Source organism: Mytilus trossulus, chromosome 6, assembly GCF_036588685.1.
Source record: "Mytilus trossulus isolate FHL-02 chromosome 6, PNRI_Mtr1.1.1.hap1, whole genome shotgun sequence".
Lineage (NCBI taxonomy): Eukaryota > Metazoa > Mollusca > Bivalvia > Mytilida > Mytilidae > Mytilus > Mytilus trossulus.
Window position 1 is genome coordinate 20,964,178 of NC_086378.1, and position 27,375 is coordinate 20,991,552.

A 27,375-nucleotide genomic window follows, 5' to 3' on the forward strand; every position below is an offset into this window, starting at 1 on the left:
TTGGTACTCACACCACATCTTCCTATATCTATATATAATGTTGTGAAGAATTTGTAACATACACTGGATAATAAATATGTACGGTTTTTACACATCTTTGAAGAAAACAATAATAATTTATTCACTTCGAAGCCAATATTCCTTTTTTTCTTTAAATATTGATCGTTTGATATTTGTTTGTGTTATTGTTTGTTTTACCGCAATATTTCGTTTTCTACAACTCACTGAAAGTTTACGAAACTTACATTCTTTTTTTATGATTTGCGAAGGAGATACACGCTTAATGTATTTTGCATAAATATTACACACCTTTATGATGATCTAAATCATCATACATCTCAACAGCGTCTTTGGTTTCAAGTGATTCATATGTTTTACTGGTTCTGAAACATATACAGACTTGTTCTATATAAAATGTAATATGAAGGGAAAACTAACAGTTTAATATATTAGTTTATCTTCACGGTTTATGTATAATCGTTAGAAATCCATTAAAACTAGTAAAAGAAGTGATTTTATGATCACTCTCACCTTAAAAAAGGAAATCAAATAGTATGAAAATGAGTATGAATTTTATATTTATTCAAACCTATGATTACTAGCATGATGTAATAATTTAAACATCATTGTCAATGCTTGCGATTTTGAATGGACAGGGAACCTTTTTATGAAATATATTTTCTACCACTTGATATACTATAGTTTAACTCATATTCTCATATTCTATGCGTATTCCCTTATATTTTTGTTATATACAATGTGCAATAATTAACGGTCGAAAGGCAAATAGAATTTTGTAAAATATACTTGGTTATAATCTAATTTCCAGCTAAGTACGTGGAGCTAACCTTTGTGCCGTTGATCATAAACGTTTGAATACAATTAAATGATGACATGATGACTGGCTTTACTATATCATAAATATTTTTTTCTGTGTAATCTGAACGCAGTTATCTATTTTTTTAGTTCTCGTTTATCGTTTTTTTTAATATATTTTAGACCGTTGATTATCCTGTTTGCATAGTTTTGGACTTGTAATTTTTAGGGATCGTTATATAATGCTATTCGCTGTAAGCCAAGGCTCCCTGTTGAAGACCGTTATTTGACCTATAATGGTTTTTTTTCAAATTGTGACTTGAATGTATAGTTGTCTTATTGGTACTCCTATCACATCTTCTTATATCTATTAGTTTGTCGCCTGATGCCCTTCACATTTTATCCTTGGGCGTTTTATATCTTTCGTTACCATATTTGTAGTGTCCTTTGCAACAGAGTGATTAATCAATAGTTCTCTACGGGCACGTTTAACATCAACAATTAATCAATTAAATATTATTCAAAAGTTTGGCCAGGAATATATACATTAAACACATGTTAACATGGTTATTCCTAACACTAATGTCATTCAGGTATTTGATATGGAACGGCTTTGTAATCACTTGGTCTATACCACACCTTGTGTTACTAAACTAAGTTTACTCCGTTTTTAGCGAAACATAGTTACATTTTACAAGTCTCCTTAAATCAAACCATATGCAATACTATTCACTGTGAAATATACCTTATTATGATCGTAACGTTGTTTCATAACAGTGGACAGAATTAATAAGATATTATTCCTTTGATTGGTACAAGAACATCTCCTTAATACTTTTGTAAACCTGTAACGATGTTTTATTCGAGTGTCACTGATGAGTTTACAGCATATTGACGAAAGTCGTCTCTGATGTCCAAATATAAGACAGAGGTATATTTGATATTTTTTGTATGCAAAAAATTTAAATGATAAATGTAAATTTATATGCAAAAGTAATCAATATAAACACTTACGATTTAGACGATGGAAGGCCTACAATATATACAATACATTTTGATTGTTCCATTTAAAGGCTCCTCTTTTATACAATACATACGTCCTATTGATGATGATCAACAATGTTTTTTCCTTTTTTAATTTTTTTTAATTTAATTTTATTGTTTCTCCTCTACCATATCTACATACTGCAACTTTTCATAATAATTGTGTATATAATGTTGAATTATTCAGATTACTATGTTTTTTTCTTTCCCACCAGGAATGTGCTGTGTCTGCAGGCGTATTTGCAGAACTTTTGGGAAATTTTCATTTATAATCTCATCATTTTTTTATGAAATTCCATTATTCAACTGATTTGATTCTAGCGGTATTGAAAATCGCCGACAGATGAAGGGCGATTTTGGCAAACTGAATAATAAGCTCGGTATTTAAAGTATGTTTTAAATTTTAATTTCTAAAATGATTTGCCAAGTAGATACATGTGCAATATGTACATGTGATTTTAAACGATAACGTTGTATTACACAAACCTTTGCTATTCTCCAAATCATCATAAATGTCAACAGTCTCCTTTGATCGAAGTGCTTCGTAGGTTTTACTAGTTCTGTAATATGTTAATGATAATTAATATACTGTGAATTCACTTATTTTCGTGGGTATCAATTTTCGTGGATTGCTGAAAACTTGCATATTCGAGGATATTTAATTTCGTTGTTTTTGCCATCTCTGCATTCAAAGCCTATTGAAAATATGCTATTCGTTGAACATTTGAATTCGTGGTTCACCTGTACACACGAAACCCACGAAAATTGGTATCCAACGAATAATAATGAATCCACAGTATATTGTTATTAAAGTGAAACCACTATGCGAAAATAGGTAAAACTTGACTATTTACAATGTAATTAATAATGATGATAAATACAAAACAAATTAATATGCTACTTATACTTACTGTTGCTCTTGTGTATCTGAAATGAAACCATACTCTATATAATTACATTAGATGTATGTTTCATTATAATACGTTATTCTGATTGGCTAATTGCACATCACATGTTATTCCGTAAGCAATTGCATGAGACAATAACATTTCATTCATGATGACACGAGGTCCCACAATAAAGTGCACAGGTGAATTTAAAAATTAAACTTCATGAAAATCGTGTTTTATAATCCTAGCTAAAAGATGTAATTATAAGTATTGAATGCTTCTTTTTGTAACTTTATAGGGTTGTAAAAGCGTTGACCGTGCGTACATTTTTAGAATGAAGCGCTTCCGCGCTTCATACAAAATGTACCTGGGTCAACGCTTTTACACCCCAATAAATTTACAAAAAGAAGCATTCAATTCTTAATTAAAAAGGAACAATATATTGGTATATTCAATGAAATCTGGTGATTGAGCTATTGTGGTTGAAAAAAGCATTGAAATTTTTACATCATCTAGTGATTTTTTGGGGCGAATTTTTTTTAATTTTATTTCAGTACACGTGGTTTAAGAAGAGTTTAGAAAATGCATATATCTGACTTACCCGATGTTCTAACAACCTCTTCGTATTCATCTCCAGTTTGCACATTTTGAAAGCCGCTGTTTTCATAAAATCCAGTATTTCTTAAAAATAAACAGATAGTTATGTCACAAGAAGATTTTGAAATGTTAGATGCTTTCTTTTAAAACAATATCAGTGTTCACGTGTGTAATAGGTTATCTTAGTCTTAAAAGTATATTTAAACTTATCATACTTTTTTTCCTTATTTGAAGTATGAAATGGCTTCGATTTTTTTTACATAAATCATATTTCTTTGTTATCAATCATTTTATTAAAATTAGAATAAACCATTATTACTCTGACGTTCTTTAATGTTTCTTAAACAGATCGCTTTTTTGTGTTGATTCAAATCAAAAGCTGTATCCATCCATTTCATCCAATTATTACGACAAATTCTGCATTCTGCATGGAGCAACTGACCCTTCGACCATTCGCACAGGAATGATCAATATTTTTGTATAGATACATAATTATGTAGCATAGTTCGGCATAATAACGATGTAGGTAATGTTTACTAGTTATAATAAAAAGAGACAACGAATGATGTTGAAAACAATTTTTTTTTTAATTTCAAGTTTATTAATAGTGAATTCTGTGCATATTAATTCATAAACACAAAAAACTATCATATCTTATGCATGACAAAACCAGTATAAACTAAAAGAGTGACTTTTGATGACAATTTTATTCAATCTAAATAAAGGAAAACATTAATAATAAATAAAGCTACGGAACTCAAAGGTATGTCCCTCAAAAATGTCAAAATCAAAAGCTCACACACATCAAACAAATGGAACACATTTGGGGTAAATGAATATTCTGATTTAGAAAATGGTAGATCAAACCTGGTTATATAACTAGCTAAACTTCTCATGTATATGTCGGTTGCGAAAAAAAAAATTATAACAATGTCGAAGATTTGGGTACAGCAGTCAGCAGCCAGACGAACATTACCAAAAAAGGAATAAACATTGTGTAATTGAAATAATCTCTGTACTGATTAATTCACACTCCCATAGATTTTTATGTCATGTGCTGCTATCTATAGCAACTTATATATATAGTAAGATATACATTATCTCAATCTGATGTGGAACTATCAACCTTTTTAAAAATTTATTTTTAAATGCAGATATGATATTCAAAAATATTCTTAATTTGGTAAAACAATACAAACAAAGCCAACAGTAGTATACCGCTGTTTGAAAGTCATAAGGGTTACGAACTAAAACTGAGATAAACACATCAAACATAAGGATTATAACGACAAAACAGAAACACTGAAGTGCAACAAAAAACCGACTATGCAACACGCACAGAAACGAAATATAAGATAACAACAGCCATTTCCCTTACTTGATAATGGACATTTAAACAAAATGGTGGGTTGAACATGGTTTTGTGGCTCGCCAAACCGCCCCCTTTAATTGCAGTGTTAATATAACACTAAAATAATAACATTACATGACAGGACTACAGTACAAATAAATATAAGAACAGAGAAAAACACAAATAGACATTACAGTATTACATTTCGACATGCTAACAGTTATCAAAGGAACCAGGCTTATAATTAAATACATCATACATGCATTTCGTATACAATAGCCTAACCAGTGTCGCTCATAACAAAATAGTAAAGAAAGTCAAACAAGAACAAAGTTGAAGAGCATTGATGACCCAAAATTACAAAAAAGTTGTTACAATTACGGCTAAGGTTATCTTTGTCTGGTATAAGAAAATTCTAATTATTTAGTATAATTCGTACTTTTGCAAACAGTTAGTTTATAAAATGACTATATGATTGGTGTTTATGGTCACACCGAAGTAGGGAATCACCACTGAATAAAAACAAACACGTAAAACAACATAGGACAGCACAAAAAACATGCATTGTCACAGATGATCATGCATAACAGTAATTAATAAACCGATTTAGTTATTTTGAACCATAACCAGAGTCAAAGCTTTACAATTAAGGTGTGTCTTTGGGACGCAATTGCAAGTGTTCAGTGCAGACATGTCAGACAGAAGGCATAAATAATTTTGGAGATTATTGCAACTCGACAAGACACACACATAAGCAATCAGTATCTATGTATGTGAATATACAACTGATTTGATATTGTGGTTTCTCGATATGTTTCTTGTTAAACTACGGGTACTACATGGGGAGGGGTCCTCATTGGGGTGATCTGATCCCGGATACCGCTTACTGTTTTGTCAGATTCTTTTATCCCGCTTACACTTTGTACGTAAGCAATTCTCGTTTTTTTTTAATAGCCCGTGTCCCGCTACTCTTCATTTCCTAACCCCAATGATACCTACTACATGTGCAGCAGGTTCCTAATCCACTCAGAGTAATTAAGACCATCCCGTGTTATAGGAGGTGTCGTGTTGTTCATTGTTTTCTATGTTGTGTGTTGTTTACTCTTTGTCTTTTCGTCGTTCTTAGTTCTTTGTCTTATGGTTTTGTTCTGGACTTAAAATTTTAAGAATTCTTTGATAATTTTTCCTCTTTATTACCGCGTCTATGTTTTAATTTAATAACTCATTAATCATCTCCTGTCTTTGTAGTATTCATCGCTTTGTATAGCTAGACTAAAATCGAAACCTAAGTTTTCAACTGCTTGTTTGTTATTGTATAACTGTAAAATAATTTTGTACTTACTTTTTTGTTTCTTTCTTGCCTGTCAATTAATAAATACCTCATTAGAAATCAAACATAAAGACAATAATAAAGACATATTCTGAATTCGTGAAAGAAGTTTTGAACTAAGTCTGTATTTTATTTCAAGAAACTTTTCGATTTCATTTTATTTTCATGTTATCATGTAGCATGTATGTATGAGCAACGATTATTTACCATCTTCGTGAAAGACTATGAACGGAGAAGCAGTAGATCAATAGGAAAACAGAGAGAAGATTGTAAAAGACAATCTAAATCAAAAGTCGCAAACTAAAAGCAACAGAAAGCACAATGACCAAAAACAGTAAAGACGACAGCAATAAAAAGAAAATTACAATTACAAAAATGCATACTTATAATAAAAATTTAACAACACAACTACCCCAAAAACTAAGATTGAAGTAACATGTCATTAAGTTGAATCCATCGTATTTCATCGTTTATTTCACAAACAAACAAAAACAGGACATCATTATGGTTTTTGCTAAAAGGAACATATCTGTGAGAATCTATGAAACAGATGTATAATAGTCAACAAAATGATAACATCATGGTTTAGTCCTTAAATCTATCAAAGAGGTGACTTCAATTTTACCCTTTTGAACCCTCATTTCGATGGCTTCCTTGCATGTTGTTACATAAACCGTCTATCAAAGAAATCATAATAGGAAATGTAAATCCTGCAATATCGTTTCATATGTGAAAAATATATCTTCTTTGTGTTAGAGGAATAGATGTAATGAATTGTACAGTTTACGATATCAGTTAGATTACTGAATACCGATCTTCATCGATTATATGCAGATGTAGTTAAAATAAATTAAGTCAAGAAAATGTGTATGTCATTTTTAGTTCTATATATCATGTGGTACTTAGTAAAAGTTGATATTTGAAAAACAAGACATGCAAAGCCGTAATGCTAACGGTTACGTCATTCCTGAGATCACTTTGCGATGCACACTACATAGTTTAGTTCAAATGTTCGATGTTGATATGCGTCTATAACTAGTATATTCATAAACATGTCTTATTGATTTTGTTTTGTCATGTTCATGTATAAACCTTTGATTTAAGTGAACGCCTTACTTTGAAGATTATTTCTTATCAACACCTCGAATTCCATGTCTTGCAGTGAACATATTTAATATTATCCGTGTTAATCTTCGGTGATAAAAAAAAAAAGAATAATGTTATTCATAGATTCTATCTTAATATCATAATATTACTGAACCATTACAAATACCGGATATATGACACGATATATTGGAACAAAATTATCAAAAATGTTTTGAAAGCCAATTGAACAAACATTATTTGAAAAGTTGATCAGGGTAGCACATTTGTGTCGATTCATTTTAATTTGTTTAGTTAAATTTCAAAATTACCTTTTCTCTTTCTGAAGATAAGAAAACTAATGATGACTGCACATACAATCAGTAATACTACTAGCACACCTGCTACAGTGCCAATTATTACATTTGATGAAGTTTGACCTTCTGTAAAAACAACTTATTTTTAAACATAATTTATATTCATATTGAATTGAAATTTAAAAAACATAATAAACTTATAATGCCGAAACAGCTGGAAGGTCATGTTGTATAATCACATAAACGAAAAACCGTAAGTTATTCCTATACTTGTTTCATACACAGTCAAAATTTAAAAAAATACGTATCTTTTGAGAATTGGAATATTGAAGACAAAACACAAAAAAGGTATTCATAAAAAACATAAAAGTTAAGGTGGTATGGGAGTCTAAATTAAAAATGATAGGATTTGTTTTTAATTTGACAAAATACCTAGTATATATTTATATTGTTAAAAAGTATAATAAAAATGATATATCACAGCGCATTTCTTACAAAACCTAGTATATATTTATATTGTTAAAAAGTATAATAAAAATGATATATCACAGCGCATTTCTTAAAGCTAAAGGTTTTGACAAAATGAAACATTTTGTATGGATTATAAAGGAAAAAGCATCATTATGTGATTAGCATCTAAATTAAATGATAGAATTTTAAAACAAAATATTAGAAAATAGCTTTCAGAAAATGCTTTGAGAATACCAAAAGAAAAGATAGGGTCATCGTGGCTTTTTCAGTCTTTTTTTCTCTAAAATACATAATTGAACAATTCAATATAGATTTCTTCAGAAAATGCACTGTTTCAGAGTAATAAAATTAACATGTCTTGTTGATTCGGTTTTGTCATGTTCATGTATGAACCTTTGATTAAAGTGAACGCATTCTTTTTAAGATTATTTCTTATCGATTTGAGTAACCTTCCTTTAAAATGTCTATCTAAAATATTAAAGATCAAGCCGAAATAATCAACACTTGTAAACATATTGATACCGATAAGTTATAATATCATACATGTGTTCTTTTAAGTGCAAATTCACATAAGTTATCTGCATGTCTGCATCAAATTCTGCTATTTCTATTGAAAATCTGGACTTAACGTTCTCTTTTTTTACAATCAAAGATGGCAAATGACACCCATACCACGTTGAACAGTTATATTTTAACTACTACTTATACCTGACTTTTGAGTTCGTATTGTCTCAATATATGTATGTAGGCTCTGATTGAATGTTTTTTTGCGTACATTCTTAATTCATATAATGTCTCATCTTGAAATCCTGTCAAGGTGTAAACTGTATATAAGTCAAAAATTTTGAAATTAATAGTCAGAGTTCGAATATACCATATAATAATATACATCAAGGAAAAAAATTTAATTCATAAAAACTGAATTTTTAAGATTTTTTTCTGCAAATATATAGAAGTCAAATGGACAATATGAGAGAATGAATTACATTAAATAATACAATAATGGATTAAAAGGACTCAGCAGCAAACTGTATTTTTATATTTATATTTTGAAAGACTCTTTTAGACTTGTTTATCTGTCAATTCGATGTCTATTTTCTATCAAGAAAATCGTCAATACCAAACTCATGTCCACCCTCTTGAAATTTAAAAAATAATTTGGATGAACAGTTCATAAGTCATTGCACGAAAACAATTGGCATCCACCTACTTGGCGGCGTACCGTCAGCTCGCTGTACTTCGCCTATCCAACAATGGTAAATAATGGATTTTTATCTTCAGAACTCCCAGTTGAAAATTAACATAAATTACTAAATATATCGACTGACACCCAGCTCTACCAAAATATATAAGCAAAGACAAATCACTACAAACAAAACAAGTTATTTGAATATTAAAATAAAGTGTATTTTACTAACTGCAAATTATTGCAAGATTAATTATTTTAATTGCAGGAAAATTTGCATTAAGTTATATTGGATCAGATTTCAGAATGCAAGTTCTTATTGCCATCAATGTTCACTTGGTCGCATTAATATTATTCACATTAATATAAACCTTGCAATTTTTTAAAATTTACAGTATTTCATACCTTTCCCTAGAGTTTGTTTCGTTTCAATATCGGTATATTGGCTCTGATTAAATTTATTTTTTGCATACATTCTCAACTGGTATGATGTTTTATCTTGAAGTCCTGACAAGGTGTAAAGGTTGTGTGTATCTAACTGATTACTCGTTTTGATTTCATGAGACAACCATACATCAGTTCCAGTTACACAATATTCTATGTAAAATGTTTGTGTCTGTCCACCATCATATCCAGAATTCCATTGAACTGTGATGCTAGTTTCTCCTGAACCAGTTATTGTGAAATTTGATGGAGTTTCCGGTGCACCTTAAATTATTTTCAAATATTTCTTTTCAGAATGTTATATTAGTTTATGTGATCTTTATAGTCATTATAATGACTGGTGAATAAAAAAAGAATGTTTGATGAATTAAGATATTCATATAAGGAAGCACTAAATTTTTATTGTAATTACATGTAGTTCATAAATATAGAACCTGAAGGTATATATTTAATCAACTTTGTATATTTAAAATTTAACTAGCTACATGTTTTATTCAAAGTTACTTCTCTTAATTATTTAAGTTGTTTGGATAACGACTCATAATAATTGCCAAAGAAACCCTGTTGTTCTTTTATCAATACTAACTTGCAGATTCCAGAGTCACTTCATGCTGTACATACTGACTACCATAATAAAGACGTAAAGTATAATTAGTGAAGTCAGCCTCCTGTAGATCACTTATAGTCAGTGTAACTCTGTAACCATCAAGCTGTACTTCTACACCATGAAACACATCTTTAACTATTGCAGGTTCTTCACTGGTGACATATTTGTTAGATACTAACTGTATGCTACCTATATACCAACTAATACTAGAATACTTTGGAATACTGTACACATTGACATATACTGTAGTACTGTTACCAAACTTTCCGTATTGTGTACAATAGTCTTTATTGTCAGCTGTTATCACCGGTGGAGCTAAAAGTTTGGAAGTTATTTCATTAAACGTTATATTTAAATCGATCAAATATTTGTTTTTTATTCTGTATATATTCTTAATATAAAGTATTTTTCAAAATGTATTACACCTAGTGCTAATTAAGTTATTCGGTTGCATGTACAGATATTGTAGCAGATTCTAACAATACAAGCAGATATAAACAATTTATTATTTGTATTAAACATAAACACATAATGATTGAATACATGTAATAAAATTGAGAAAGGAAATAAGAAATGTGTTAAAGCGACAACAACCCGACCATAGAGCAGACAACAGCCGAAGGCCACCAATGGATCTTAAATGTAGCGAGAACCTCCCGAACCCGGACGCATCCTTCAGCTGGTCCCTTAAAAATATGTATACTAGTTGTTCAGTGATAATGGACGTCATACTAAACTGGGATTTATACACAAGAAACTAAAATTAAAAATCACACAAGACTAACAAAGTCCAGAAGCTCCTGACTTTGGACAGGCCCAAATTTCGGAGGGGTTAAACATGTTTATGAGATCTTACCCCTATACCTCTAGTCAATGTAGAAATGTAAACGGAATATATGAGTTTGTATATGATAATAAGAATGGCGACGGATTCATACAAGTTTTTCCAAACTTGTTGCCGAATCCCATATTTGAACTTTATGTAACATTGTAATATCTTATCTTTTGTAATTTTTCATTAATGAATTCTGTTTAAATTGAATAAAAATGCATTGAAGGTTACGCGTGTCTATCATGGAATAATAGTGATTGTTTGTCAGTTTCCTATCGTTTATAGACATGAAATATATTTTTCGGATAATTATACAGATGACCAATTCAGCGGAGAAATATTTCACAGTTTTTATACGCCCTATTATGGTATACCGTTGTCCGTCCGTTCGTCCATCTGTCCGTCCGTTCGTCCATCTGTCCGTCCGTACGTCGTCCACACTTCGGACAATAACTCAAAAACACTTTCACCAATTTCCATGAAAATTAAGTGAATTGTTGATATCTATTGACGTAGGCTCCCTTTCAATTTTTATAAATTTCAGATTTTAAGTTTCGGATTTATGAGGCTTTATTCATAAAACAGTTTTTTTTAACACTTTGGACAATAACTCAAAAAGGCTTTCACCAATGTCCATGAAACTTGAATGAATTGTTTATATCTATTGATGTAAGCTCCCTTTCAATTTTTATAAATTTAAGATTTTACATTTCCGTGTTTTTTATGCTTAAAAAAGGGGGGATTTTCCAATTTTGGGACAATAACTAACACTTTCACAAAATTGTATGCAACTTTTGATAAATTGTTTATATCTTTTGAAATTATTAGTGCCCATTTTCTTTTGGAAAAGGGGGGGGGGGGGGTATTTGACAGGAATTTCTAGTTGATCATGTAAATTCATTTAAAGCATAAAAGACAAGTTAAAAGAGCAACGGGCGTATCATGCGCTAAAGCGCAGCCCTTTATTGAAGTATACAATCATCTTGGTTTCAATTTATATTAAACACATACCCCTAATATCATTCAAAAATGTGTTGATCGAGAAGGACGAATTACTTAAATCAATAAGGAAGTCGATTATAATATTTTAACGCTTGTAAACGGGTACGCTCCGAATACAACTTAAAAAGAAAAATATTATTCAAAAAATTGTTTAAGGGTCATTGATACAACAATATAGGTATACTTATTATTGTTTATTGTTATATGAAGTTTTTAAAAGTATGGTTAAAAATTACATGCAACTGATAATTGGAGAGTTTAAAAGTCAAATGAAAGACAAGACTCGTAAAAGAAAAAAAGATAACAAACTCGCCATCACAACAGATAATTTTTGTCATTCAAGATGGAAGTTCAATTTCATTAGATATTAGAACTAAGGTTATTCGTTATGCAGGCAAGGTAGCTATTTCCCTACAAGATTAACCATTATCACAGAACAAAAGAAAGGCTTTATCAAAATTAAAAGTAGCATAAGATGTTAATTTAATGGTGTGATAAAAAAATTTATTCAAATATAAGAAAACAAACTAATATATCTTATCGCTATTCCGGCTGACACAAGAATCTGTCCCGCTTAAACTATTGACGTCATACAACAAGCATTTTTCCATTGTGACGTCAGATATTTTGTTTTATGACGTCGAAATTTTTCGGGAACATCTTGGATTACCAATATTGGCGGACGAATAGCGATAATGTGTATAGCGATAAATTTATTTTAAAGACAGAGTGATTGCTATTAAAATTGTAGCAAAAAAAAGAAATAGTCAAACTTGTTAAAATAGAGATATATCAGTTTTCTTCTTTATGACAACAAAAGTATTAAGAAATTCTCTCTTTTTAAAATCACGATAGAAACAGCAATTATATAAGACCAGAAGTGACACGGATTTTATAGTGCAGATACCATTCATTTTGTTTGGTATCTAGATCTTAATTTAAATTATCCAAATTTTGATAGTAGTATGCAATTCACCTGTAAGACTTAGTGTTAATATAGGAAAAAGTAAAATCACAAAAATATTGTGGAAAATTAAAAAAGAAAAATCCATAATCAAATGACATAATCAAAATGATCATACACATCGAACAAATGGTTAACAACTGTAATATTCCTGACTTGGTACAGGCATTTTCTTATGTAGAAACCAGTGAATTAAAATTAGTTGCAAAGCTAGCTAAAGCTATACTTTAAAGTTGCCAACAATTATTCACAGTGATAGAATATGTACCTTTAAAACATATATATTGGACAATTTTCGGCAAAAATAAAAGGTGAACTTCTAAATTACATTCTGCAGAAGGTATGCCTTAAGGAACTATAGACTTTCTACCTGTGTGACTTTTATGCTGACATGAATTATCATTGATATGGTTATATGTATAAGTTTACTGTTTACAAATTTTTTTAACTTTTGAAATACTAAAGTTTTACTACTTCAGTCATAGATACCTTACCTGTATTTTGCAAAACGTTTAGGAATTTTGGTTCTCAATGCTCTTCAACTTTGTACTTTATTGCCTTTTTAACTTTTTTGAATTCGAGCGTCACTGATGAGCGTTTTGTAGACGAAACGCGCGTCTAGCGTATATACAAAATTTAGTCCTGGTATCTATGATGAGTTTATTTACATGCTGACGTCAGACGCGCGATTCTACTTCAGAGTCAAAGTTGGTCTAGCTATTCGGTCCCCATACTTAAAATATTTCAATCGTTTACTGGTGCATTTAACATCAATCAGATTCAAAAATAAGAAAGCAATGAATGAGGTTGTTCCATGTGAAATGTGTTTTTTGTTTGTGATTAACATGATTAAGGGCATACGATACAGTTTTGGTCCCACATTTACAGTTTGCTGACAATTTGCACAAAGGATATTTGTTGTCTGATGAAATGAAATATGTGATAGAAAATATACCTTCATGTGCTATTTTTTTTTAGTATAATGAGGTTGAAATTTTTATATATATTTTTGCAAAATTGATGATTAAGATTATAACACAATGTTGACTAATGTACCCCTATTTTTCACATTTTCTCCGAAGATTTCTGTTCTTTTTATTCCTGCATCGTTTTCAATATAACGAAATAAGATGCGACTGCCATTCCATGTTTTTTGTTGGTTTTGTGTTGCCTATTCTTTAGTTTTATATGTTATGTCATGTGTTCTATTGTTTGTCTTTTTGTCCTTTTCATTTTTGTCAGTTTATTTTCGATTTATGAGTTTAACTGTCTATCTGGTATCTGGTATCTTTCGTCCCTCTTTCATACACTTGAGAGGTTTCGTAATCTGTAAAACCAGGTTCAATTCATCATTTGCTACATAAGAAAATGCCAATACCAAGTCAGGATTATGACAGATGTTAAATATGGTTGTTATCGATTCGTTTGATGTGCTTTATCGTTTGATTAACATTTTGATTAAGGACTTTACGTTTTGAATTTTCCTATTGAGTTGTACTTTTTAATATCAGACACATCCAAGATATATATTCAGAAAAATCTCATATACTAGTAGTTTGATTATGTTTTTTTTAAGATTAAGCTAAGGAACGGACATTTACATACTGTTTTTACAAAAGGAAAGAAGGCTCATTGACAATGAAGACGCATCCAACCATTGAAAAATCATACACTGCTTTAGTGATAGTGAATATAGACAAGAATTTCTAATATCAAAAATGAAATAATCAAAACTTTCATAAATTGATCGTTTATCATATAAACATATTCGACAACAGCATCTTTGGGGAAATATTTATCAAAAATAAAGGAGAATTAGACAACTATTCACCAAAAAACAAAAGATAAGAAAAAGGCGTGTGGAACAAAACTATAACAAAACACTGTAGAGTAGGCTACAAAAATCATAAATGACTAATTACAATCTACTTACTGTAAACCAACTTTTTTTCGCGGATACTTTATTTCGCGTTCAACTTTTCCTTCTTCACTTCGCGGCTATTTAATTTCGCGAAATTCTAATGAACTTTGTGTAGTTTAATTAGGAGACATCCAAATTTAAAATATTCGAGAAATTTTTCTACTCGCGAAAGTCGGGAAAATAAGTTGGTTTTCAGTATATGAGCGTTTTTCACATGAGACAAAATTTTCAAGTACTAATTTATTGATGATGCCATTATAAAGATAAATTTATGATATCTAAATAGCAACATTTTGTTATATAGAGACACTGGTTTACACTTGGATTGTATCAACATGATCAAGATAAGATTTTTAAGCGATGTACGACCAATCAGACGGGGATCAGAAGAAACGAGCAGCTTAGAAGGCAGTATTCTGGCGTTAATTTAGATGGCAGTATTCTGGCGTTAATTTAGATGGCAGTATTCTGGCGTTATTTTACCGTACCATTACTTAAAACATATCCAGATCCTGTCTGTTTAAGTTGTCCATTCAGTCCTATTATACTATTCTCAGCTGTACAGATATATTCACCAGTTTCTTGATACCTTTGATCTTCAGGTACTGTAGGTAAGGTCAATATCTGATTATTGTCACTGAAATGTCTGATATATTCACCATACTTTGACCGGTGGTGCCAATTACAACTGTTTACTGCAGGATTACTATCTAAAGTACTTCGTACTTGTTTGGGTGACTGAGTCTGTGAAATCGTTTTATTTTCTACTGTAACACCAGGTGCATCTATAAGTAATGATTAGAGTTTATTATATATTGTCAGCCACTTTAAGATCAGAAACTGAAAACCAATGTCCACTAATTATAGTTCTTCATGAAGGAATAACATATTAAAAAAGTTCTATATCATCCGTCGTCGACAAGATGGTAAGTGGTTCTTTTCATCGCAACTTTTTCTTAACTAAATTAAAAAGTAAAATCACAAAAATACTGAACACCGAGGGACATTCAAACGGAAAGTCCCTAACCAAATGGCAACATCAAATGATAAAACACAGCAAACGAATGGACAACAACTGTCATATTCCTGACTTGGTACACGCTTTTTAAAATGTAGGAAATTGTGGGTTGAACCTGGTTTCGTAGTGGTAAACCGCTCACTTGTATGACAGTGCAATTGTATCTGCTATTTAAGGAATAATGACATAATTGTTTTCTCATTTTTCTGCGTTTTAACATTAGGGCTTGTTTTGAAACGCATCAGCTCAAAGATTTAAACAAAGGTCAGAATATTTGAATCGATGAAAGGAGGTGGAAGACACTAATGAGATGTTAAAACTCATTAATTGAACACAAATCGACAATGTCATGGCTTATCAAGAAAAACGAAGCGCTTAGACAATTAAGAAAAATGACTGCAATGATTCTACCTAATTCTGCCGTCGCCATATTGGATAGTCGAATTCCAATTACGATTATCAGTTTAACAACAGTCCTGAATAGCATTTGATAAAAGTTAAGGTATTGTTGCATTGCAAATACTGAACGAGCAGTGAATATGTAGTTGCACTTACATTTGACATTTAAGATGAATATGTTGCAAGATTAACATTTAAATTAAAAACTTAAGGTATCTGACTTACATTTCACGTTAAATGTTAGAGACGTTTCCACGTTACCAGCAATATTACTAGCTCTACATATAAGATTTTGTCCATGATATCTTCTGTCAACTCTGTATCTCAAAGTAGATGTCACTGTATATGTATCTGCAGATGCATTGTGGATAGACTGAGTTGAAGAGTTTGATGTTATATTAGTAATTTGTTGTCCAAGTAACCAGTACATGTTAGCAGCAGGACGACTTCCAGTAGACTGACACGATACCTCAAAAGATTTTGTTTCTTCTATATTCAAGGTGTCAGGAGAAAAAGGAGTTAGAACTGCCTTCACTAGAAAAAAAGAAATGACACAGACATGAAATTAATGGGTATTAAATAGATATTTAGACATTATACGTATATTGATTTTAATCTGAAATCGAAAAAAAAATTTAAAAATGAAAAAAATATATAACAAAAATTGTTAAAAAAAGTGTTTGGAATTTCCCTCTTGGGGTACCATTTTGGGGTATTTCCCTATGAGCGTAGTGCAGGCGATAAGACATTGACATATTAGGAATTACAAAAGGGACAATGATTTTAATTAATAACGTTTGATAATCATGGTGTATAAATAACCAATTTGAAGACATAAAGTTTAAATTCATTAAAGTTTGACCATTGTTATTTTACGTTGTCATGGTCGTGACGTGGCATTGTTGATGAAATACAATAAGGAGGAGGGGCTTATAGGTTAGTTGGGGTCATTGCCGTATAAAGCTAACGTTTATACGTATAGCTTTATCTGTATAGTAAAATAGCTTATTGCAGTATAAGTATCGTTTAAACATCAAGTCTTAATATTCAATTTTGTAACATTGGTTGTAACATACATTTCTATGATTTCCCGGGAAAATGAAAAAAAAGAATTCCACTTTGAAAATAAATTCGATAACTTCACTCCATTGAAACTAAAGATAGTTTTTATAATTGAACCGCCAGTTGTTGCGCGTTTCGTCTTCAAAATAGGCATTAGTGTTGTTCCATTCATAACAAGTTAAAACGTTTGCACAAAGTACGAAATTAAAGTATACAGATTTAGTTGTCTTATTGCAGACACTAATGGATATCAGATCATTAAAGCTCAATCTGGCAATTTTAGGTAATCACGCTAAAAGCAACTATTTTAAGTATGTTTCGGGCTGTTTTTTAAGACTTAATATGATGTTGCATATGCAGAATGTTCTTAGCTTCGATAGTCTATTTAAATTTACAATGGACCAAATATTATACGAAAGGGTCAAATATTGTGGGTTAACACAACCAAGGATATATTGTGTTAGATGTTCTCGTATTAGAATACTACTTTGAGCTGATATCCTTGATGTCACATATATTGATTCTTAGGTAAATAGATGAAAATATTTTAAGGCGTATTAAGTTGTGTTTTATTATTACCCCTCAACATTACACTCTACATATCCTTTGTATTCCGTGTAATATAAATAATAGCAAATAATGGTGTTTCTATACATTATAATTTTTTGGTTGTCTCATTTGTACCGACTCAAATGATAACAAAAAACATCAGTCGGGCTATAAGTTTTTATTTCTTCGTAATAGGTGTTTTTACAAACGCTAACGATGGTAGTCTGAATCATGATGATAGTTTACCAGCTGTTATATTCCTGAAACCTGATTTAGAAAAAGTAAGTAAAGACTCCGCTGTATTTATACAAAATACATATTTTTTTACTGTTTTTCTTTTTTTCACAAACTAACCTTTTTGATTTTAAGTGTTTAAGGCAATTTTTAACAACGGTTATTCTTATCAATGCATCTATAGATCTAAAATGTTTCGCGTTTCTAGTTTTTTTTATATAAATGTACCGTTTGAATGATTTAACAATTAAAATTAGCTAGTCGTCTATAAACTTGTGTGCAGTTACACAGCTGTTTTTAAAATATCGATCGCCAGATAAAGGAAGTTTAATTCGACGATTTGAAATAGAAAATCATTCTGTATATTTCGACATTTTGATATTTCAATCTATATCCTAGTCGGTGACGGTACATGTATAAGTGTCACTGTAGACGTCTTAACGAAAACATCTTTTAAGCAAAGAATGGTCTATACTTACGTTTAAGATGCACATGAGCTGAAACTGTCAGTGGATAGTGGTTAATATATGTATAACCTGCTTGACATGTAACATTATGACCATCATCAGATCTTTTAGGACTGAATGTGTGCAGTGCTGATTGTTTGCCAGTATAAGTAGATCCTAATATTATTAGTTTAATATCTGGTGGTGGCTGACCTCCAACAGCTATACATCTAATAGTCATGCCCTGTCCTTCTAAACCAGGTATCTTGTTGTCTGGTGTCACATTTGCTATAGTAATATATGTTGGCCCAACTGCAATGATATTATAACTCAACAAAAGAAAACGAAAATTCTCTTTTCCACCTAGATGTGCGTGTGAAATGCCCTTGTCTCAACATCCGATCAATATCTGATACAGTTAACGATACTAATCAAACATAAGATGATAACCAGCAACACCAAGTCTCTGATACGACTGCAGGTTAACGTTGCGTCAAAGAAGGTATACCCATCCTAGCAGTCAGCACTTCGGTGTTGACTTGAATAATAATTATATGGTCAATTTTACAAATTAACAGTTTGCGAAGTATATATTATTCTAAAATCTAAGGATTTTCTTATCCTAGGCATATATCACCTAAGCCGTATTTGGCACAACTTTTAGAAATGTCGGGTCCACAATGCTCTTTAATTATATATTTATTAGGTTTTTAAAATATTCTGTTCTGAGCGTCACTGATGAGTCTGAAGCAGACGAAACGTGCGTCAATTGTATCTACTTAAAAGCCTGATATATTTTAATACCAATTTGGTTATTTTCAAATGAATTCATGGTTTTATGAGTTTTTAGGTTTACCTCGCAAAAATAAGTTGTACTTACCAATAACAGATAAATCTTGTGTATATGATTGAGCAGTAGAAGTATCTGTACATTGATACATCCCCTGATCACTCTCCCTGATATCAGATATTTTCAGATGATATTCTCCTATCGCATGGTTACCAGATACATTCAGTCGTTGTAATAGTTCAGAGAGTAAATAAGGTGATATTCTTTCATTAATTGTATATGTTTTTAAACTAGATTCTGTTGCAGATTTAAACGACCAAGTCAGACTACCACTGCTTTTTCGTTTGAATGGACAAACTAACTGTACAGTTGATCCTTTAACTTCAGAAATGGCAAACACTTCAGGTAAACCTAACAAAATAGAGTTGTATAATAATTCATATTCTAGGGTTGAACTTTGGTATATAATTTTAAACCTCAAAAACGACAATCATTTTCAATATTGAGATGTAAGTCAAGATATGAGATCCACTTCCCTGTATCAATTGTATCCTTTATCTCAAATGCAACGAGAAAGATGCCTTCAACATCGTCATTAAACTTTCAATTATTTTAGATACGGTGCTTCTAATCACGAAATGGGTAATCTTGAAAACTAGAAATATCGTAAAATATCAAAATAAAGGGAGAAGTAAATCAGTGATTTTAAATATGATAAAATAAGAAATGCAATTTTTGCTTAAATATCTTAAACCAAATACGAAAAACGAAGCCTTTTTCTACAATGTATGACATTTTTTTGTATATAAATATATATTTTGCGTGGTCAGGTCAGTGCAATTACCTCTTTGATACTGATTGAATAATAATATTTACACTGCTCTCAACCCCCTGAATGTAATTTCTATTGGGTATGTAATTCATGTAATTCATGTATATCATCTAACTGTAACAAGACATGTTGTATCAACAGTTTCATATTATAAACATTTTATATTTACTCACCATATCTTTTAAATAAATCCTTTTCGGAAATCAAAAATCATTAAATAATCCATTTTTTTATGAATGAACTACTGAAACACAACCCTTTAAAAAATTGCACGTGATAAATGATCACTCGACCAGAATTTAAATGTAATTAAAATTAAAATAACAAAAGACTTGATGTACGATTACATTGAAACTGCTTAATATATACAGGTAGCATTTGTGAGAAATAAATAAAGATACAAAACATACTTTATTCAAATAATTATATATGGTGAGAGGTAAAGATATATAGATTGCAGTAGGGAATTTTAAATTAACATTTCCGTATGGGTGGGGTAGGGTGTCCCTACCCTTACGGAAATGTTAATAAAACAAACCACTACGGCAATACGTTTTCTCACCATTAGCTGCAAAGTGAAGCTAAGGACTAACAAATGCAGTGTGATGTTTGGCTCTTTTTTAATTTTATGTCCAAAGTTTGGATTGGACAACCTACCCTACCCTAAACAAAAATTTTAATAAAACAAACACTACAACAATACTGTTTCTTACACGAGGCGAAACGTGAACCTTTGGACCATGAGCATTTTTGACCAGAATTCCAAGTTGGGGTAGAGCACGGATGTTTGTTAATAGATAATAAATAAGTTCCTTATCCACCATACTTTGTGTACTGAAAATAAACCTTTCGTAAGCGATATCCACTAGTTCAGAAATAGAAATAGATTTGTCTATTAAAATACCAAAAAAGAGCGCAACTTTATATTCTTGGATTGCAGTACAAATTGTTACTTTTCAGGAACTATTTGACAGGATGCCGAGAATATGGAAAGCTATGTGACACAATATCACAAAAAAAAAATACTGATGTCAAAGTCATTTGCATGTAACAAGCAAGTAATCAAGCATTTCAATCATTGTTTAACAATTTGCGATTCTATGTACACTCAAAACTGTTGACTATTAAAAATAAAAAGCGTGCAGCACGCTGTTTGGTATATTTACAGTGATTACTATAATTTTTCTTTAAATTATAGATCAGGAATCGATTTGGTTTAATCGTTGAATAGTGCCACAGTCTTTAAGACAATAACAATCAAAACCAAGGTGGAAACAAAAACTAAAAAAAAAAGAAGACATTTACATCAACATTTATAATTAATAAATTAGAAACAACACGAACTCCACTAAATCCGGGAGTGAAATCAGTTGCTACGGAAAGGTAAGCATTTCCTGCACATAATACGGCACCCGTCGTGTTATTGGAACTTGCATGGTTTTATGGGAATAAACTGTATATCTATCTCTTTCGTTGTTCAGTTCGGTAATGATGGAAGGTAATTATGACTGAGGAAAAATTTCTGATATGATTTTTGACACTCTTTTGTTATAATGGCCAATCAGGTCATGATTGCGACCGTAAATTTTCTTAAGTGATGACCTTAATTTGAATGATTCATAGCCCTGTCTTAGCAACTTTTGAGAAAGCAGTATTCCTCGTTCAACAAAATGAAAGTATTTTCGGCTAGCTCAAGAGTAACGTATCAATTGAGACACATACACTCCATATGCGCTGGTGCCGCTGGGATGTTGCTTGCTACACCGAAATGGTAAGTTGACTATAGGAAAATTAAAATTACGCGTTTGTCATACTTTTTGGCATTCAACCTACCATGAGTAGTCATTTCGAGAAAAAAAAGTCTAAGCATGAAGCAGATTTATTGTCAATAGTATCTTTAATATCAAGTTCACTTGGATATATTAAATGTAAGTGGTCACCAAATCTATTATTATTAAGAGACAGTACATCATCAATATACCGAAAAGTGAAATTAAAAGACTGGGCTAATTTCTTTTCTCCTTTCTGTACAATCCCTTGGATCAATTCTGCTTCATTGGAATACAATAAAAAATCTGCAAGTAGAGGAATGCAATTGGTACCCATTGGTTTTCCAATAGTCTGTTGGAAGACCAAACCTCCAAATACAACAAATATGTTGTCAATCTAAACATCCAGCATGTCAGTGATTTCCTCTTTGGTGTATTTTTTCCTACACTCTGTATGGTATTTCACAAATTAAGCTGAATGTCTGCCCAAAAATAGATATTTAAAACGTCTAGACTAAATGTCCTTTTTGTTAGAGAAACATAAAGAAACATAAGCTGAAAAGTTCTTTCAGTCGAGCTTTAATTTAAATATGTGAAATAGTGGTATAAAGAGTAGTAAATCAAAGGATTTAATGTTGGTACAATGTTTTAAGGATTGAGATTGTAAATTTACCAATAACTCTTTTATGAATTTTTCAGTGTCCACATCTGATTAATACTACTATTTGAAAATGCCGTTTCGGAATATGTCTGAAGTCCTCCTTTGACTGAAGTGAGTATGACAGTAAAGACTATAGAAAGGGGTTTAGTGAAACACTTGGATGAACCTGCAATATACTTTTCAATATAGGAATTCTTGTGAAGCTCAGGAATCCAACATAAGGATGGAAGATCCTGGTCTTCATCTTTAAATAAACTGCTTAATTATAAATTAAAAATTGATAGTGTTTTTATATTGCTTAAAACATTTTGAGTACGTTTGAAACCATTGCAACTTATTCGTTAATAGACATATCCGAAAACTGGCTGCTAGCGTAGTGACTGCTAACGAGTTGCTGCTAGCGTAGTGACTGCTAACGAGTTGCTGCTAGCTTGAGCATGGTCCTAAGTGTTATGTGATAAGGTTGAAATTTAAGGCCATTTTGTGCCATACGTGACCATTTGGTGCTCTTCAAATACTACGATGTCATACTAATACAAACACGAGATTAAAAATTGAGTTTCATTATATTTACACGATACGTTTGATTTGTTCATTGCTCGTGATCTTGTCTTCCTGAATAGTTTTTAGAAATAGTGCGCTCAAATATGCAATCAAAGGTATATTGATTTTTTAGCACAAGTAAGGATATTAAGCTATTGTTATAAAATGAAATGACTGTCACATTATTTGAACTTAAGATAAAATAGCATTGAATGCGTGAAGTTGCATAATTTACCATGGAAATTAATTGGGCGATTCATTAGTGGTGTATTTCTTTATCAATTATTGGCCACTGTACGGCCTTCAACTGGTGGCGACATGAAAAATGTAAAACAGTTCAAACGAAAAAATAACGGCCTTTTTTTTTTTTTTTTTTTATATCAGAACGATTTACGCAAATCATATATGACGGATATGAACCAACGACACCCATCCAATCCTGACTTAGGTTAGGAACATTCAGTCTATGGTGGGGTTACATATTTGAGAACAATATACTAACATGAGACAGTGTGGAAACAGCATTACATAGAAAAAAACTGTAAAAAAATATATGCAAGTGGCTTTACTCAAAAGATCGTTCCAAGAATACAAACACTAAAATTGTAAAAAAAGCACAGAGTAAGGAGTATATCAAGAAAGGGAAAGAAGTTGGTGCTCCGCTATAAACACCTGTCAATTAAAGTAAAACGATTATACAAATCAGGTTGCTATTTTTCTCGTTTGCATTGTTTTTGTAATGATAGAATTGTTGTTACCATTAGATGTATTTAAATTATGTGCATTGGAATGAATTTCGAAGTATAATTAGAAAAAAAATTGTTTATTACCTAAAAGCTGAAATATGAAAATGAAGAAAATGTTAGGTTTTGTTGATTTTATATTTTGGAAGGTAGATAAAACTTTACTAAGTATGGCAGTTAACTGTTACTCATACATGTAGCAATACAGACCCGTTTTTGATATAAAAATGGCACAGATAGTGTCTTCATAAATAACTGTTGAAAAACTTTTTTTTTGTTTGCATTTAAAGATTCCCGATGAAAGAGTATTCAAAAACTATATTTGGTATTGTTATCTGAATACGGTAATATGAATACTGCAACAGATTAATTGTTGTCATTTTCAGGTTAAGAATGCACTGCTCTTTTTCAGATGTTTCAACAAGGTCAGTTCATCACTCTTGTAGTACTTATTTCATGTGAGCTCTATTTCTTATCGCTTATTCTAAGGTCTGATGAGTGTTCAAATATTTTTATAAAATCTTCAAATTTGGTTCAGTTTATTTATGCTTTTTTAATTCTTTTTTTTTTTTTTTTTTTATATATGTATACTGTTTCCAGAATGATATGGTATATTATTTATGTAGGTGAAGTTATCGAAGTATTCTTTAAGGATGTATTCTTCTGAAGTTTCACTCTAGTTGAAATCTCATTCTGGTTTTTTTTCCAAAATATGTGAAACAATCGGAAAATATAATTTAGAATTTAAAAAATGTTATAATTAAACTTAAAAAATATATATTTATTATAACAAGTTTTATTAGCAATCAAGTCAAAATTTTGAGAAAATAGTTGAGGAGTACAAGAAATGTGTTTATCAGAAACATGTTTATCCCATATCACTTTCTAAAAAAAGATTTTCTTAAATTTTAGATATCTTGTTTTTTTTCCCAATCATTTATAACAATGGAGTAAATTTCAAATATGCATTTTGTCCTTTAAACAGAAAACCCCAAATTAACAAAATTGACATCATGGTCAGTTTGACACGAAAAAAGCATCAAAACACGATAAAGCTTTTTTATATTAACACCTAGAATCTTTAGTTTTTGTAAGTTAATTTTATTCACATTGGTATTTTTATTGAAAGTAAGAGTAAGAGCTAATTATTGAACAGTGATTTTTTACGATAATAGACCAAAAATAGGTAAAAAGTGATAAAAAGTGGGAAAATTGTCAACATTGGACACTTTCAAAGGGCCGTAGACAAACAAAACTGCACTACAATATGATTTGTTTCATAAATTCATATAAACCCAAAAAAAAACAGGTTAAGAAAAAAAGTTTAATTCTAGAAATATTTGGCTCCTCAGAGGTAAATACATACCCTTAAAAGCTGATGACAACCCTAATTTTACACAAATTGTAGGGGGAGGGGAGGTAAAACACCCACAAAGGCCCGAATGAATCCGATCCTAACGTGTTAGAGTACATGTATAACAAAACTTGCCTAAAAACTATCTCATTACAATTTACATTAGTTGAAGCAGACAGAGTTCAACAAATAGATCCAAGTGTTCTATCTACATTAATTGACAAGGGTATCAATATGAACATGATGAAATAGGATTGTTTTTAGTTTAACAAAAGTGAATTCCGTATTCTTGAGACATTCGATTCAAACCCTTAGCTGGAGATGCATAAGGCATGTACATGTATTATGCATGATGATTTATAAAAAGGAAAAGATGTCAACTTTGAAAGTCAGACACAGATTAATTATTTGATTGAATGATTCGATCAAAAAAAAAAATCATTCTAAAACAGGCAACAATGATTGTAAACAAAGACCTAGAAAATTCAAATTATAATTGCACGAGTTCTCTATCTCTTTATATCTATATTTATGTTTATATAGCTTATATGAACGTGGGAAGTCTTCTGATGTTAAATCAATAGATAAACTAGATGGCTTCTAGACTAAAATACACACGAAATGATGATTTACACTATTGATCACTTAAGTCTTGTAAAATGATTATTTTATACGTTTTATTATTTGGATAAACGTTTTAGTATGTTAGAGATCAAATATGAGAATTTGAGTTAAATCCTTTAACTTAAACCTGACATTCTTATGCTCCTTTTTGCCACAGAAAGATTTAAAGTTAAAGCTCACATCATCTCACTAAATCAAGGCAGTTCATGTGGAAAAGGCTACATATATGTGCTAGTTAATACCTAATTAAAACTTGAACAACTTCGAAAATTAGAAAAATGGCAGTAATAATACATCAGAGGCATGTATACATGTATCAAAACATAAAAGGTTTGAAAAAAAACATGAGAAGTTATATGTTTACACTAATTTTGATATTTAATATTACTTTGATGTGCATAAATACCGAATACTCACTGCTAACACCGAAAAGTGTGAAAATTATGATTAAATAATAAAACGACATTTCCTTTTAATATTCTCACATTACTTCCTGGTGAAACACATATAAAGTATATTTTGTTTAGAGTACACGAATAAGTGTATTATTCTACTTTTAAACAAATAAAAGACGACAGGCGTATTATGGTAGTAAGATTAAATTTGATTTTATTTCGTACGAATGACCACGTTTCCCTTCAAATCAATAAATATTTATCCATAATTTGTACACATCATTTATGATACGCGTAAGTATCTACCAAGAAGGTGCAATTGAACTACAGACAATTATATAGGCTTTTGTTTGTCGTGTCATCTTTTTTTGGCATGGCGTTGTCAGTTTACTTTTCCTCTTTTTGGTATTTACTATTTAAGATTACTATTTGCTGTTAAATTATCATTTGTGGAATAAACAAATGAATAGAAAGTATCATGAGTTGTATGCACAATGACGTTTCTTACGCATGAGTTACACAGGCGGATTCGGGGGACTGGGTACCCGAGTCTCTTTCTTTCTGAAAAAAAAATGTTGCTTGAATTTCGAATCACTGACGAATGATTGGAACGGGGCCTGTCTTAAGAAGTCAGTGCTCCCCCGTCCCCCGTATGAAAACAGTTGTATTCGCCAAGGAGTAAAGTCGTAATTGTTTTATTATTTGAAATCTGCATTTCTGTTCCTGCACAGATGTCTGCACTAGAAAGGGACGACACATAGAAGAGAAATGAAATCTAGATCTTTGACATGCCTGCTTTAAGGATGTATTTTTCATAATTTTAGTGCATATGCCCGCTTTAGTATACACACATTTTTCACAATTTTATAACTATAAATTCCCTGTAATATTCATGTCTACGTTAGTCTAGTTATCAATTTATGATATTCAGTCACGGCAAACAAAAAATTTGCAAAAATACCAAACTTTCAAAATTTTCCATTTACTATGTCGACACGTAGAGATACATTTAGTTTAACCCTGCCATTTTGGTCTGGAGACAAACCTTACTCATTGTAAAATCAAATGTCATTGAACACCAGCTGTGTTTGCCAATACTAC

At 30.9% G+C, this 27,375-nt stretch overlaps 1 protein-coding gene across 1 annotated transcript; it reads right to left on the reverse strand.

Moving 5' to 3' along the window:
- Positions 1-274: 274 nt before the first annotated feature.
- LOC134720920 (neural cell adhesion molecule 1-B-like) lies at positions 275-26,371 on the reverse strand. Its single transcript, XM_063583492.1, has 14 exons — positions 26,297-26,371; positions 19,444-19,764; positions 18,597-18,875; positions 16,498-16,806; positions 15,344-15,640; positions 10,116-10,451; positions 9,491-9,793; positions 7,444-7,554; positions 6,041-6,059; positions 3,352-3,431; positions 2,772-2,787; positions 2,347-2,420; positions 1,831-1,849; positions 275-383 (listed from the first exon to the last, which is right to left on the reverse strand). The coding sequence occupies exons 1-14, from the start codon at positions 26,343-26,345 to the stop codon at positions 302-304; spliced, it is 2,295 nt and encodes a 764-aa protein (XP_063439562.1). The 5' UTR covers positions 26,346-26,371; the 3' UTR covers positions 275-301.
- Between the last annotated feature and the right edge of the window lie 1,004 nt (positions 26,372-27,375).